The 17,232-nt window shown below is 44.8% G+C and overlaps 1 protein-coding gene across 1 annotated transcript in view; it reads right to left on the bottom strand.

Annotated features, from left to right (window-relative positions):
* The window catches only part of MTMR12 (myotubularin related protein 12), a 63,436-nt gene extending 54,203 nt beyond the window's left edge, over positions 1 to 9,233 (bottom strand). The window contains exon 1 of the mRNA XM_054032211.1: positions 9,006 to 9,233. Coding sequence (XP_053888186.1) covers positions 9,006 to 9,233 — 228 coding nt within the window. The remainder of the gene's footprint in view (positions 1 to 9,005) is intronic.
* Between the last annotated feature and the right edge of the window lie 7,999 nt (positions 9,234 to 17,232).

Below are 17,232 nucleotides of genomic sequence, written 5' to 3'. Positions count from 1 at the left end.
TAAAGTGTACAACACTTAAATACCTATCTCATAGAACTGGAAGGGACCCAGAAGGGTCATCAAGTCCAAACCCCTGCCTTCACTAGCAGGACCAAGTACGGATTTTGCCCCAGACTCCCTAAGTGGCTCCTTCAAGGAGTGAACTCACAACCCTGGGTTTAGCAGGCCAATGCTTAAATCATTGAGCTATCTCTCTTGCCTGTTCCATCTTTTTATCCTTTCCTCTTTTCCTGCATCGTTATTTAGCTCTTCTTGCTTCTTTAACTCTTCTCTCCAGCCACACTAACCTAGTTTTTAACTGTTTCCTCTTTTTCTAACCCTAACTCATTCTCAACCTCCTGCAACAACCTCCATGCCAATACACATTAGAGGAAGGGATAGCTCAGTGGTTTGAGCATTGGCCTGCTAAACCCAAGGTTGTGAGTTCAATCCTTGAGGGGGCCACTTAGGGAATCTGGGGCAAAAATCAGTACTTGGTCCTGTTAGTGAAGGCAGGAGGCTGGACTCGACCTTTCAAGGTCCCTTCCAGCTCTATGAGATAGGTATATCTCCACATATAGTAAGTGCTCCAGCCCATATTTCTTGCCCTCATCCTATCCTGTCAGAGCAGTGACAGATGACTTTTGAGATATCTTACATGAGACATCACTGTAGACATCTGAACATAAAGAAATGTACATTGCATAAGAGGGAGCGCCATAACTGATAAGGATATGGATTTGCTGTGATGGGGCCTGACAAATATATGAAAATCATCTGTACAGCAGAGAGTCCAAAAGTGGACTCAGAATTGTAGAAGCCAGCAGGGCTTTGGAGCGGAGCCCAGAGCAGCTCCGGAGCAATGGAGCTGGAGGTTTTTGCCTGGAGCTGGAGCAGAGCCACAGCACAGCTCCAAAGCCCTAGAAGCCAAGGTCATAATATCTGGAATACAGCTTTCCTCCTATACTTCAACTTCCATCACTTCAACTTTCCTCCTATACTTCAACTTCCTATACTTCAACTTCCCCCCATGAGGGACACAGACCTTTTCCTATGGATGAGACTAGGATTCCTTTCCTTCCCAATACTGCTCAGCAGGATGGATAAAAATTGATGATTTTTATATCAAAAATAAAATTTGAAATGGACAACTTACATTAAGGCCTAACTGTATTATAATCTATTAAAATCATTAAATAAAAACCAAAAGTTAGAACGGTACATGTTTGCTGCTAAGTTTTAAAGAAAGTCAAACCACTGAACTGATGGAAGTTACTAGCTAAGCACTTGGATCCAGAGTTTGTTCAAATACTAAAATCAGCATTTATGACGGTACCTCCCATAAGGTTTTATGGGAATATGACATAACTGGAATATGTTTTGTGCTCCCTGTGCCTTGTAACATCTCTCTGTAAAGGTTATGGTCTACTATATCTATTCATCCTATTTGTACATATATATCATTTTGTACTTGAGGTTAAGAATATTGGCTGTATACTTGCTTGATTTCTAAGTAAGCTTTGTGAGGCATTTGGTCAGCTTCTTTAGGAAGGAATTCGCAAGGTTAAGTACCTGATCAGGAAGCACTTGGGGAACAATGCATCTTGGAATGCTCCAATCCACATAAAAAGTCTTCCTGGAGACATACAAGATATGTGGACAATGGCTTCTGCCTGTAAAGACTGAGAGTCATGCATGGACATGTGACTTGCCCAGGTGACTCCAGAACTCCATCTCGGGGCTGGATTTGCATAGGAGTGAGGAGGGGGGTCTCCACCCACAAGAGAAAGTCTATTTAAACCCAATAGAGACCCCTCCATGGGGTCTTCAGTTGGCTAAAGAAGGAGCCTCTCCACCCCCCAGGATACTTGAAGGAAACTGGAACAAAGGACAGTAATTACAGTGGGTGTGAGTGATTGCTGGACCCAGGCTAAAAGGAGATTAGTCTGTAAAAGGGAGCATTCCGGAACTGGTGAGTATCTTATCTGCATTCAGTTTGATTAGACACAGATTTGTGTATTTTATTTTATTTTGCTTGGTGACTTACTTTGTTCTGTCTGTTACTAGTTGGAACCACTTAAATCCTACTTTCTGTATTTAATAAAATCACTTTTTACTTAGTAATTAACTCAGAGTATGTATTAATACCCGGGGGAGCAAACAACTGTGCATTTCTCTTTATCAGTGTTATAGAGGGCGAACAATTTATGAGTTTACCCTGCATAAGCTTTATACAGGGTAAAACGGATTTGGGTTTAGACCCCATTGGGAGTTGGGCATCTGAGTGCTAAAGACAAGCACACTTCTGTGAGCTGTTTTCAGGTAAACCTGCAGCTTTGGGGCAAGTAATTCAGACTCTGGGTCTGTGTTGGAGAAGATGGGAGTGTCTGGCTCAGCAAGACAGGGTGCTGGAGTCCTCAGCTGGCAGGGAAAATAGGAGCAGAGGTAGTCTTGGCACATTAGGTGGCAGTTCCCAGGGGGTTTCTGTGATCCAACCCATCACACCAGAGTTTGTTCGAATACTAAAATCAGCATTTCATAGCCATAGTCTCTTCCACAGGTGCAGAGAGAATATTTTCTTCCTTTCAATTTATTCAATTACTTCACTTCAGTGACTAGTTCATTCAAAGTTAAGGAACCGACTGGGAGTTTAAAAAAGCAGGAAAGCTTGTTTATACTTCCAATCTATGAATAAGAACTAGGTGTGAGAGGATGAGATTTACTAGTTCTAAAATCTTGAAGGACATGGTGACCAAAAATAGTGAATTCAATTCATTACACTATAGACAATGCTTTCTTTGTTTAACAAAATCAGTTCTAAATCCAAATAACGTTTGGGTAAATTTTACTATTTTTTTCCTAATATAGCCAGTATACTTAAGGTAATTTAATTTAAAAAAATGAAAATGCTGTTTGTGAATTTTAAAGTGAACCTACATTTCCATCCAACTAGATAGAGCTTGACACAAATCACAAGTACAAAAAAGTAAACAAGAAATGCATCATTCACCATTTCCTACTATAAAAATGTAAAAATAAGAAATCTGAATAAACTTAAGCTAAGTAATTGCTTCAGTAAATGTGTATAGATATAGCATGTCCTCCTGGTTCAAAAAAAGTAAAACCAAATTTAGTGTAAAGGGTATATTTAGTTGCAAGCAACATATTTTAACAGCTGCCAAATAATGAAAAAAATCAACCTTTCTTTAGAAAAATAACTAAAGTACAAATGCAAAACACGATTAAAACGGATTTAAATCAATCCACCCTATTGCAGAGGAACATTCATGGCTCCCAGTTAGATTAGGGATGACACTTGTCCAAAGTCACCAATGTCCTTGATGCTGCTATAAAGTACAAATTTCACAAAGAAAGGACTAACCTAAAAGACAGGATTTATTGGGTGGCCTAGAGAAAAGGGCTAACTTGTAGTTTTTCCATTTATTACAATCTAAGTGTCCCAAAAGTGAGTGAGGTTTTTAGGAGTGATATGAAAGAGGATGGGGTCTTGGCAAAAATCAGATTTAGAGGACATTTCATGCATAAGGGATAACATGGTAAAAGCATGTTGACTTGTGATGAGAACCTGGAGAAGCAATTTAAACTAATTTTAAAGATTAATACCTTTGGCTTTGAACTGACAGTGGGTTTGTAACTGAAGTTCCACTTTAAGAAAAATAGGATTTGGGTTGTTAGCCAGTAGTGATTTAATATCTCAAACACCTGAAACAATGAGAGAAAAATGGATGTACAGTAGAACCTCAGAGTTACAAACACCTCAGGAATGGAGGTCATTCCTAACTCTGAAATTATAACTCTAAAGAAAACGTTATGGTTGTCCTTTCAAAAGTTTACAACTGAACATTGACTTAATATAGCTTTGAAACTTTAATATGCAGAAGAAAAATGCTGCTTTAAACCATCTTAATTTAAATTAAAAACACAGAAACAGTTTCCTTACCATGTCAAAACTTTTTTTTAAAATAAACTTTCCCTTTATTTTTTAGTAGTTTACGTTTAACACTGTACTGTATTTGCTTTTTGGGGTGGGGGGGAGAGATGTGAAATATATAACTGTGCAGGAAAAAAGCTTCAAATGAATCTACACTTACAGTAAGAACATAAACATAAGAACGGCCATACTGGGTCAGATCAGTGGTCCATCTAGAGCAGTATCCTGTCTTCTGACAGTGGCCAATCCCAGAAGCTTCAGAGGGAATGAATAGAACAGACAATCATCTAGAGATCCATCCCTCATTGCCCATTCCCAGCTTCTGGAAAACACAGGCTAGGAATGCTCAGAGCATAGAGTTGTATCCCTGACCATTCTGGCCAATAGTCATTGATGGACCAATCCTTCATTAACTTATCTAGTTCTTTTTTTAACCCTGTTATAGTTTTGGCCTTCACAAAAATCACCTGCCAACAATTTACACAGGTTGACTGTGTGTTTGTGAAGCAGTATATCCCTGTGTTTGTTCCCTGCTGCTTATTAATTTCACTGAGTCATCCATGGTCCTTGCGTTATATGAAGGAGTAAATAAACACTTCTTTATTCACTTTCTCCACGATTCTATAGAATATCATAACCCCTCTTAGTTGTCTCTCTTCCAAGCTGAAAAGTCTCAGGGTTTTTAATCTCTCTTCACACAGAAGCTGTTCCATACTCCTAATCATTTTATTGCCTCTCTGTTTCTTTTTCAATTCTAATTTTTTTTTTTTTTTTTTAAAAGATGGGGTAACCAGAACTGTATGCAGTATTCAAGGTGTGGGCATACCATGGATTTATATAGAGGCAATCTGATATTTTTGGTCTTATCATCTATCCCTTACCTAATGGGTCCTAACATTGTTTGCTTTTTTGACTGACATTGCACGCTGAGTGATGTTTTCAGAGAACTATTCACAATGGCTCAAGAAAGAGACCTTGGAGTGGTAAAAGCTAAATTAGATCCCATCATTTTGTATATATAATTTGGGTTATGTTTTCCAATGCAGATTACATTGCATTTATCAATATTGAATTTCATCCGCCATTTTGTTGCCCAGTAACCCGGTTTTGGGAGCTCCATTTGTAAGTCTTCACAGCCTGCTTTGTACATAATTATCTTGAGTAATTTTGTATCATCCACAAATTTTGCCACCTGTTTACCCCTTTTTCCAGATCATTTATGAATATGTTGAATGGCACTGGTCCCAGTACAGATCCCTGGGGGACACCACTACTTTCCTTTCTCCATTCTGAAAGCCACTTATTCCGATGCTTTGTTTTCTGTCTTTTAATCAGTTACCGATCCATGAGAGGACCTTCCCTCTTACCGCATGACTGCTTGCTTTGCTTAAGTGCCTTTGATGAGGGATCTTCTCAAAGACTTTTTGAAAGGCTAAGTACACTATATCCACTGGATTACCCTTGTCCACATGTTTGTTGACACCCCCTCCTCCCAAGAATTCTAATAGATTGGTAAGGCATGATTTCCCTTTACAAAAGCCATGTTAACTCTTCTTCTTCAAATCATGTTCATCTGTGTGTCTAATAATTCTGTTCTTTATTATAGTTTCAATAGGCAAATATACCTATTCTAGGATCGGAGGTGTCAAGACATTGAATTTTGCACACTTCTATTCATCTATGCTTCCGGAGAGTTTTCCGCCCCAAACAGAATTGGCTGTGTGTCATCAAGGACCAGATCTTAGATTGTTGACATTAACTGACAATTGATCAACCTTTGCTCCCACCTAGCAAAGGATGACTGGGCTATATTTAGTCAGACTCAAAGCTCAGCTTTTCCAGAGATTCTGGGAATAGCAGTAGTTCTCATCTATTTTAACAAATGGCAACAGGAATAAAATCTGACCATGAAAATCCTCAGTTGAAGGGTAACATGAACAAGATTTTATTTTCCCTCTTGTTTTAATATTCCAAACTACTAAGAGAACCCTAAATGACAGTTTAAACTTAAAATAAACTGAATAAAATGTGAAGTTAAAAACTGTCAGTGGTCACCAGATATTAACCAAGATTAGACCATTTGTGGGGCCAAACAAGCTGGGAGCCTGGTCAAAGTCAGCTTTGTACCATCACTGTGGCTGCTGCATTCTTCATAACATCAAGGCTGCTCTAATCAATACAAAGCAGCGCACAGTCGTAAGCAGCCATTCTGGCAGCCAGAAAGAGAGGACATACGTTTCCTAATCATTTCCCTTTCCTCTGGTTGGAAGCTACAAGAACGGTGGTTGTCAGGCAGCACAACAACTGTACGACACCAAAGGATTATCTTTATGAAAGGAGAACTCCCAGCTGGCCAAATCCACCTGGTTCCCAAAATCTTTACACTAGTGGAGTGATACAAAGAAATTGGAATGAATGATCTGGCTTTGTTTATAGCAACTTCTGTAACTTCCTTCACCGCCCATTTTTCCTCACTTTAGCTATTTTCATCAAATGTCCTTCAGTGTTGAAAACTGTGTCATAATGCCTCATTGTGCAAGTGAAACTCCTACCTGCACCTCAATCAAATCCTCAGGGGAGACACCTTCTCTTCTTGTATATTTGAAAAAGCACCTAGCAGACCCTGAACACTACCACAGACAAATAATTCCTAGAACAACATATTCAGGTCATGAAGTCTAACTCCATGTATGGATTTAGTCTAGATCAGTGTTTCTCAACGACCGGTCCCTGAAATCTCCCTGACACAGTTTAGGATGGCAGCAAGCTAGTCCCTGGTATCAAAAAGATTGAGAAACACTGATTTACATGATCCAGGAAGTATATTAATCATTCATATAGGTCTTCAACAGGAAAGACAATAATGAAGTATCTATTTTACAGACAGACCGTGTCAAACAAATTGTAGTAGGTCTTTAGGACTGAACAATAGTCACCTAACAAGTAGCTTACAAATGAAGTGACTGAGCTGCTAGCAGAAACAGGTAATTTGGTAAAGTCAACTAGACACTGTCTCTTAAAACACCAGAGGAATTACAGACTACTCTGTTTTACTTCCAAATCCGTCAGATTATCTGACAAAATACACGTAACACTGTAAAACAGATCAAGATATTATATGTTGAGATTAGCGAGGCTTCTTTAAAAAAAATGCATATCTTCCTATCACTTTGAGTTGACAAGACAGTGAATAAAAATAAATTATTTGTCCTTTGAAGAGACTACTAAGAAAACTAGGTATCGAACTTTGGGGGGGGGGGGGGGGGGGGGGGGAGCCAAAATTCTGTCATGATTTAGACATTGATTAAGGAGACAAAACTAAAAGCAAGGGAGGCTCATTTTTAATATAATAAAGTGGTTGAATAGTGGTATACCCAAGGGTCTGTGCTAGGACCAATGAGGATATATTTGTTAATTATCTCGAAGACAAATAAACAGTGAGGTGACAAAATATGCTATTGACAACACTATTTAGGTTAATCAAATTCAAATTGATTTAAAGCTGGGCAATTGGGCAAAACAGTAACAGATTACCCTTCATCTATCTACACTAAATTTAAAGTACATTGGAAGAAACAATTTGAAGCATTTGCACATATACAATTTCTAAAGTAACTAACTGCTCAGGAGAAAAACCCAGGCCTCACTGTGTTCAGCTCAAAGAAAAAGTTTGTTCGATACAGAGCAGCAATTAAAAGCAAAAGAAAATACTGGAATGTATAATAAGAATGGAATAGAAAATGGAAATATGCCATTTTACAAGTTGATTGCATACGTTCATCTTGAGCTTGACATTTGGTTTATATTACCTGATCAATTACACCACAGAAAAGTTAAAAAATTTAGCTTAAAAAGAGTTTGAATTAACACACTAAAGTATCAGACACTGAAGGCTAAACACATTTTGTTGGTCAGGTTATCTTATCTAGCAGCATTAATTTTCGTAAAATGCTTCCCCTTGTTCTGAAAGTAGAACTTATCTTTACGGAACCAGAATTGTACATTCTCCAATACTAGTTGTAAGTATTTGGTCAGCTATGACAGTGGATTTTTAGTTTATATAAGCTATAATTTAGGTCTTCAGAACTCTAAAACAAAGTTTGAAATAGAAATTGTTAAACATACAGTTAGTACTGGAGTTGAATGAAACTGAAAAACAAGAATAACCAGTACAGTGTTGGCCTCAAGGGCAAGTTCAAGTATCTATCAACTGTAATTTCTTTTGCAGTTTGGCTTGCACAAGTAGATCAGTATCATTATCCTCGTCAAACGGTCTAGTGGACAAACTAGTAGCCTGTCTTGTTCAGGTTACAAAAGACATGCTGATGTTACAGTACCTAACTGTAGATGTTACAGTATCTAACAACTACCTGAGTGTGCGAGTTGCATGCTGATGCCCCTTTACACTCTGGTTTTGGGAGACAGGAGTGCAGCTCTCTGACTGTTCTCACATCTGTTTGCAGATGTGGGAGTGCAGTAGTTTGGGCAAAGTTCAGATGGGTCCCGAGACCCTGTGCCTGTGTGTCGGCCAACTCTGGTATGGCTAAGCTGCCTGTCACCACAATACAGATAAAGGCACATCTCACAGTACCCGACTCCACTTGGCACAGCTCCACCACCACCAAGCACCTCACTGCCCCAAGACTCAGCACCAAAAGCTCCGCGGCGCCCGAGCCCATCACCGGTAGGTCTACTCTGCAGCCGGGAGCGAGCCCCCTGGCCCGGCTAACACGCTAAAAGTAGCAACGTGATCAGTGCCGCCGCCCTCCGACTCCCAAGCCCAACGGCCCTCCGTGGGGCGCTGAAGCAGCAACAGCCACAGGCGATTTTTAGCAAGCTAGCTCGAGCCCCGCTGAGCCCTCCCCCAGATAGCCAGCCAGCCAGCCCCACCCCCAGCTCCCCCTTCCCTCCAACGCTCCCGGTCCCCACGTGCAGCCCCCCCGCCCAGTTCCCGGGCCTCTACTCCGCCCCAGCTCGCCCGCGCCTGGCCCCCGCCCAGCCGGTGCCCTGCGCCACACCCGCCTCCCCCACCCCCCAAGCCCCCATCCTCGCCCAGCCTGCCCGCCCCCCTCACCTCCGGGCTGACGTAGGACACGAAGGAAGGCTTGGCGGGCTTGGCCCCGCTGCCGCCGGCCCCTTTCCCCAACATGGCTCCGGGCGCTTCCCGCCCGCCCCAGCTCCCAGCGGCGGTGCCAGCCAGCGGGCACGACGGCGGCGGCACCAGCTCCTCCCAAGACTCCTCGTCAGGCTCCTCCGGCTGCAGCGCCGCCCGCCTCCGGCTCACGTAGTTAACCCCTCCCATGGCGGCTCCCGCCCCAGCCCGACATCACCTCTCCCGCCCTCAACGCCGGCCCTTTCTTGGAAACCGCCTCACAGCGTCCCGCTTCACTGTTGGACCCTGCTCGCTGTCAATCAAATTCAGCCCCGCCTTAACAGCCAGATCCCCTGCTCGGATTGGCTAACATGGGGAGAGGCCGGAGCTCACTACTGGGTCCTAGCGCCGGCCTCGTTTGAACAACAAGACGGACGTAGCTTCAGCCGACAAAGCAGTGGAGCTTCCTTGAGCGCTCCGCTGATTGGCCGATGGAGTTGCCTGCTCTGGGCTAGTCGCGCAGCTCCTGGAGGTGGAGTTGGGCGTCGCTCCTGGAAGTGGTCGGTCCGTGTGTTGCTGTGACTAATGGTTATTGTTCAGTTTATACCCCACTAACCCTTCTTCTCCAATGAGGAGAGTCTCCGCAGCCTCCCCCACTCGCAAGAGACGTGCCAGTGCCAGGCTCGGGCCAGTGCAGGTTTGGCGGTTTTGTTTGTAACATGAAATAAAACACCCAAAATGCAAATCTGCTCTAGCCTGGAGGGCAGAGAGTGTTCACCACGGTTGTCTACACTACCAGAATAGACCGGCAGCGCGGGGCTCGGGCTGCGGGGATATAAACTTGTACCATGTTCGGGATTCTGCAGCTCCAGCGCAAGCGCTAATGTTCACACTGCAATTTTATAGCCCCACAGGCTGTCAGCTGACCCAGGTCAGCCACAGGTCTTACTGCAGTGTAGACATGAGAGCAGCAAGCCCACAAGAGCTGGGCTCTTCCAGCACTTCGCTAAGCAGCAAGCCAATTCTTTAACAAATGCCAATTCTGTCATTTAGAATAATCCTTCCTGCATCAGTCGTCTCAGACCTCGCTTAGGGCACAAATTAGGCTCTGCCATCCCTGTCGATCCTAGGCTGCATTTTACATGTCCTCTGTTAGCAAATCCCATAAGGTTTCCCACCCTTTCCCTCTCCAAGTATTATTTGATGGAAGGATTCTTTCAGTCAGCTCCTTTTTCGTGTTCCTACCATTGCACCTGGCAGATGCTCTGGCTTCATTCTTAACACGTCCCAGATATTTTCATCTTCTTTTCTAGATAACTTTGGAGCGAGGTTAACTCTCTGACACTTCTCAAAATTTGTTGGTCGAACTTGCAAGGCTTGTCAACTCAATGGTGTTTCTCTGTATGTATATATGTTCCATGGTAACCTTTGAACTCTGCATCTGATCATTTCCAACATTTCAGGGAATGTTCTAGGCATCAGTGAACAGGACCCTATTGGTTTTGGGGACAATTGGAATATACTAAGTGGAAACACACGGGACACATGGACTCACAGTCATCTGTTCATCACACTCATCTCATTAACATCTTGCAGCATAACAATAACTCTGCTCATCCTCCCAATAGAGTTTAACGTGTTAACGCCCTGAATGACAGAAGAGAAATAATTGCTTTCTGTGCTGAAAGTCACGAGTCAGATAAGGGAGAAGAGACAGAAGACTTCATTCCTTCCTTCCTAAGGTTCTGCCTCCTCAGAGCCTGTTCCAGTCAGGAAAGAGAGGGCACCATCTGTCCATCTCTTCCTTCCAATCTAGGGGAAAGGAAGATACATAGGTAGGGCTACCATATGTCTGGATTTCCCCGGACATGTCCGGCTTTTTGGTCTATAAATAGCCATCCGGGGGGATTTTTAAAAATCTAAAAATGTCCGGGATTTCCCCCCGGTCGGCTATTTATAGATAGAAAAGCGGCGGCCAAGCGCCGCTGGGCACCCAAAGCCCCTTCCCGGCTCCCCCCATCCGCTGCAGCCTTATCACGCTGTCCGGCCCGCAGCTGTCTTCCCCCTCCTCTCCTCCCCTCCCCTGAAGGCTCCGCCCCCTGCTCCTCCCCCTCCCCTGCTTCCCGCGAATCAGATCTTCGCAGGAAGTCTGAAAAGAAGCAGGGGCAAGCGGGAGGCAGCAGCAGGTAAGCTGGGGCGGGGGGGAGGGGCACGAGGAGGAGAGCTCCGGGGAGGCGCGGCCTTGGCCGAGCGGCTCCCTCCGGCCCGGGCCAAGCGGCGCCCGGCTGCCCCAGCGGCTCCGGCCCAGCACCCCCAGCCTGGACCCGGCCCAGCTCAGGCCCCAGCAGCGCCGGCCCGACTCAGGCCCCAGCAGCGCTGGCCCGGACCCAGACCGGCTCGGGCCCCAGCAGCGCTGGCCCGGCTCGGGCCCCAGCACTCCCCAGCCCGGACCCGGCCCAGCTCGGGCCCCAGCAGCGCCAGCCCGGACCCGGCCCGGGCCCCAGCACCCCCGGCCCAGACCCGGCCCGGGCCCCAGCACCCCCGGCCCAGACCCGGCCCAGCTCGGGCCCCAGCACCCCCGGCCCGGCTCGGGCCCCAGCAGTGCCGGCCGAGCACCTCCGGCCCGGCCCCAAGCCCGGCCGAAGCGCAGCCCGATTCCTGGGCTCTTTAAAGCCGGCCCTGGTCAGGGGACAGGGAGGGGGGGTTGGATGGGTCGGGAGTTTGGGGGGGGCTGTCAGGGGGGGCAAGGGTGTGGAGAGGGGTTGGGACAGTCAGGGACAGGGAGCGGGGGGGTTAGATGGGTCTGGGGGGCTGTCAGGGTGGCAGGGGTGTGGATAGGGGTTGGGACAGTCAGGGACAGGGAGCAGGGGGGTTTAGATGGGTCTGGGGTTCTGGGGGGGCTGTCAGGGGGCAGGGGTGTGGAGAGGGGTCAAGGCAGGCAGGTAGCAGAGGGGGTTGGATGGGTCCTGTTGGATTGGTTAAAGACCGAGCCCAGGGAGGACTGCAGAAAAGGACACACCAACCAAGGATACGGTGGCGGGCCCCGATGGACTGTCTTAGAAGACTGAGCCCAGAAAGGGCTGCAGGACCATTGGGGACATTTTGGACTGTGTACCCCAAAAGGGGTTTGTTTGTTTTGCACGTGAACAGAGTGTGACTTGGCTGGAGGGCTGAGTCACCAAAGACCTGCCTGACATGCACAGTGGCAGACAGGGGGGGCAATGTGAGCAGAGAAAAAATTGGAGGCATGCAGACACTCGACCGGGGGCACTCACATGAGGTGACTGCACTCTCTTACAGGAGCACACAGAACCTCTGGTATGCAACAACTAGGGGACCCTGGTATGGGAGAAAGGGCTCAGTGGATACACAGAAACCTTAGTGGGGGTCACTGAGGAACCCTGATATGGTGGGGTGAATGGGGGCACACAGAACCCCGTGTGTGTGTAGGGGGGGGGGGAGATTGGAGGATTCTGAGAAGTGGGGAAGGAGGAGACACAGAGCCCCTGGCATAGGGAAAGGGGTGGCAACCAGAGTTGCTGGTATGGAGGAAAGAAGGGGGAAACGGGAGGGGTCACAGAACCCCTGCCAGTGGGGAGAATGCAGGGAGTCCCTGAAATAGATGGAAATGAGAGAGTGGTACACAAGGAGCTTGTGGGGGCATTGGAAGGATGCATGAAGCCCCTGGTGTTGCAAGCCGAAGCCTGCAGAAGCTATAAAGTGTGCATCCCCCAATTATAAATTAATTCTATTTAATGCCTAGAATTTTCCTGACAATTTTCAAAGAAGGTTAGCCATCTGTCTATACCCTCAGTGGATTTCCAGTTTTCACATCCATATGTTAAGGTCTATCTCTTGTGTGTTTTCTGTGAGGGTTGTATAGCTGGGATATAGGCCCCTAACTAGGACAGGTGAGAAAGATCTATGTGTTTTGGTGTAGGCCTGGTGACTAAGATTCTTGGGTCTTTGACATGCCAGATGTTTGAAGTCTTTGACTAGTTAATCTTTCCCTGTTAGCAAGGAAGTAGTGCTGGACAGTAGGTCTTAGTATTTGTCATTTGCAAGGCAAACATCTGAGCAGCCAAATAGTGGAATTTCAAAGGGGAATGTGAGAGCCTCGCTTGCCAGGTTCAGTTCTATGCTCAGTATTATGATGGCCAGTGGTTGCGATCTGCAATGGATGTGGGATGTTTTCTTTTCACCGTGAAGACAGAATAGATTTCCTGGGTCTGACATGTAAATTGATGGCTGTGCTAGAAGAAGATTCTTGGTTTGAAAGGGCAAGTACAGACACTATGGGACATCACAGAGAGGCTGAGGAGTTCTTGGACCAACCAGAGTTGGGAACCATTACCACCTCAGATTTAAGGAAGAAAGGAACTGTCTACCAAGGAAACACAGGACATCTGAGAGGAGGGTTGGCAGTTCTAACCACCAGTGGTAAGAAGACAAGGCAGCACTCTATAGCACCTTGGAGGCACACAAGGGTGGACAGGCTGTGACTCCTGGTCCTCTTCTCTCTGGTAAGTCCACACACCTAGAAATTTCCAATAGTTACCTGGTCCTCAGCACTGAAACAGCTGATTTAATAGAACAAAGAGGACTTTGGGACCCATCTGTGTGGGACTGCTCAGCTTAACCCAGTCGAAAATCAAGTGTGCTCATAAAGAGATCTCCAGTCCTCCAAGACTATCCTTTTTGGGAATTCTATACTAAGAAAAATTGAAAGAACGTTATGGTGTGCTGCCTTCTCAGAGCCAAGACACAAGATGTGTCACTAAGATTGGACAGGCTTCTGAAGTTCAGAATCCACTGGTAATGGTGCATGTCGGCACTAACAACATTGCTTTGCGGGATACCTCACCAATTGTAGATGACTTCAGGAAACTCAGATTGCAGAAGGACAACATCCAAGTGATTTTGGAGCTCATTCTTGTGTTATGAGCAAAGGAAGACAGAAGGCAGAAGATTCTGGAAGTGAACCACTGGCTAGGTAAGTAGTGTAAGTAGAGTGTGTTTTCATTTTGTGGAACATTAGTCCACCTTCAATGGGGAGAGGAGACTGTACAATTTGGATGGCCTCCATCTCAGTAGAAGGGGAACCAATCTTCTTGGAGACAGGCTGGCTAGACTAGCAACAACAAAAAAAGGGTGAAAAGAGGGAACAAATAAGCACTTATTTAGCATAAAATTGAGGTGATGAGAGCAAAATTAATTAAGACACAAAAGGACTTAAAGAGAAGAAATTCTTTAATTGCCTATGTACCAGTGCTAGGAGCCTGGGTAATAAACAAGAGGAATTGGAATTGCTCACTTTCTGAGCATAAGTCTACCCAGCTGGTATTGCTGAACCCTGGTGGGAAGATTTGCATGATTGGAATGTTAAAATCACTGCTTATAACCTATTTAGGAAGGATGGAGTGGGCAAAAAAAAAAGGGGAAGGGTTGTGGCACTCTATCTCAAAAATGGCATTACCTGTTTCCAAATCACTAACACCTTGGAAACAGATGATCTTGAATTCTTATCTATTTAGGACATGGATACATAAAGCACAAGATGGGGTAGACAGTGTTGGCTACAGACCACCACATCACACTAGAAAGCAGGATGATCAGCTTCTTAAGCACCTTTCTATAATGTGTAGGAAAAAAAGCTGCATTATCATGGGAGAGTTCAATCTGAGTGACACATACCACAAGACTTTCTCATTATTATAGATGACAATTAATGTATTCAAGAAATGTTGCATCAAACTTGGAGTGTGTTTGTGGGGGGGATTTTATATAAGCTTTTCTTGACAGATAAAGAAAAATCGATCACAGAACTAAAACTTAATGGTAGCTTAGGTACAAGTGATCATGACTTGATCACAAAGCTGAAAACAATTATGAACCAAGTCATTTGGGAGAAAGACTTTCAACATAAAACTGTGTATGATAATTGAGCACTATTTAAGAACATTTTACTAGATGCCAAAAAATCCACAATCCCACAAGTGAGAGAGAAAGTCACACTGGTTAAAAAATAACATGGCTTAGAGAGGAAGTGAAAACAGCTTAGAGGGGAAGTGAAAATAGATAGATAGATATGTAAATAAATGGGGAAAAGGTGAAATAGGTAGAAATGTATATAAATCAGAAGCTAGGAATTATAGAAAATTGATAAGGGAAACCACCAAAGGGCACAAGGAGAAGTCTATAGCCAGCAGAGTAAAGGCAATACGAAATTTTTAAAGTATATTTGGAACAAAGGAATCCTAATAATGGTATGAGTCCATTACTAGATGGAAATAGTAGAATTATCAATAACACAGAAAAAGCAGAAGTGTTCAATAAATATTTTTGTTTATTGGGGGGGGAAAGCCAGATGATGGAGTTATATGATGATTAAATACTTTCCATTCCAACTATTAGAAGGATGTTACTAAACCTAGAGATTTTTAAATCAGCAGATCCATATAACTTGCATCAAAGAGTTTTAAAAGAGATGGCTGAGGACTCTCTGGACAGCTAGTGATGATTTTCAATAAGTCCTGGAGCACTGAGGAAGTTCCAGAGGATTGAAAGAAAGCTAATGTTATGCTAACATTTTAAAAGGGCTAAAAGGACTACCCACGTAATTACAATTACCTACCTTTTCGTAACTGTTGTTCTTCGAGATGTGTTGCTCATGTCCATTCCATTCTAGATGTGCGCATGCCCATGTGCACAGTTGTTGGAGATTTTTGCCTTAGCAGTATCTGTAGGGTAGGCATTGGCGACCCCTGGAGTGCCACGTCTATGTACAATATATCAGTATACTTAGCATCAGTATATCAGGCACCGCCAGCCCTATGCCCTCTCAGTTCCTTCTTGCTGGCAACTCCGACAGAGGGGGAGGAGGGCAGGTAATGGAATGGACATGAGTAACACATCTCGAAGAACAACTGTTACGAAAACGTAGGTGTGATGTTCCCCTCTGGTGTTGTCTGGACCAGTGATCTGCTAGGTCACTCCAATCCTTGACTCTGGGAGCCAGCCTTACCCTGATCTACTGTGAGAACCCCCACTCCTGGGCTGTTCAACGCACAACCTCTGGCATGTAAGCTGCTCCCAGCTACTTGCAACCGAATGACACTAGCCAATATCTCTGGTCCCAGACACAACCCTAGGAACCTCCATCTTGCAGTGACCAGTTAAGCCTGCTGGACGCTGCAAGCTTCTATGAGTTCGTCAATTTAACGAAGAAATTGATATGTACCAGGCTTGTTATCCCAAGGGGAGTCTCTGACACATTTCAAACCAAACGCACTGCTTCAGGTAGAATAAACAAACAGATTTATTAACTATAAAGCTAGATTTTAAGTGATTATAAGTCAAAACATAAGTCAGATTTGGTCAAATGAAATAAAAGCAAAACACATTCTAAGCTGATCTTAATACTTTCAATGTCCGTACAAACTTAGATGCTTCTCACCACAGGCTGGCTGGTTGCTGTTCAGTCAGACTCTCCCCTTTGATCAGCACTTGAGTCGCTTGATGTGGTGTCTGTAGATGTAGGTGGAAGAGAGAGGAAGAGCATGGCAAACATCTCTTCCTTTTATCATGTCCTTTCCTCCCCTTGGCTTTGCCCCCCCCGCCCCCATTCAGAGTCAGGTGAGCATTACTGAGTCTGTCTAAGCAAGGTTGAGCAATTCCCCTGGTGTGGCCTCATGCAGGTGAGTCATTGCATTGTAGCTCCCTTGCTGGACAATGGCAGTTGATGGGTTGTTTGACACACTGCCAGGGTGTTGGTTACTTTCCTTGCTGTTGCCTCTGGGGAGCTAATATCTGGCTGATTCCCCCAACTTACAGCATGTTTTATTGACAACCATACTGCACAATTCTCATAACTTCATATGCATTAATGATATACATATATGGATAGAGAAATGACTTTCAGCAGATCATAACCTTTCCCCTGATACCTTACAAGGCATCCTTTATATGTAAGATCACGATTATATGAAAAAGAGGAATATGGGGGTTACAGCACGCTCCCCCAAGGTATAGAATGTCACAGGAGGTAACCGTTTTTTCTTCTTCAAGTGCTTGCTCATGTCGATTCCATTCTAGGTGACTCTGTTGACACGGTTTATGAGGTGGGCTCGGAGTTCACGGTCTTGCAGCATGCAGCACTGTTCTGCTGAAGCCAGCATCGTCCCGAGCCTGCTGGGTAAGTGCAAAATGG

The sequence above is a fragment of the Malaclemys terrapin genome, chromosome 6, assembly GCF_027887155.1.
Source record: "Malaclemys terrapin pileata isolate rMalTer1 chromosome 6, rMalTer1.hap1, whole genome shotgun sequence".
NCBI classification, from domain to species: domain Eukaryota; kingdom Metazoa; phylum Chordata; order Testudines; family Emydidae; genus Malaclemys; species Malaclemys terrapin.
This window is presented reverse-complemented; position numbering and strand designations above follow the sequence as displayed.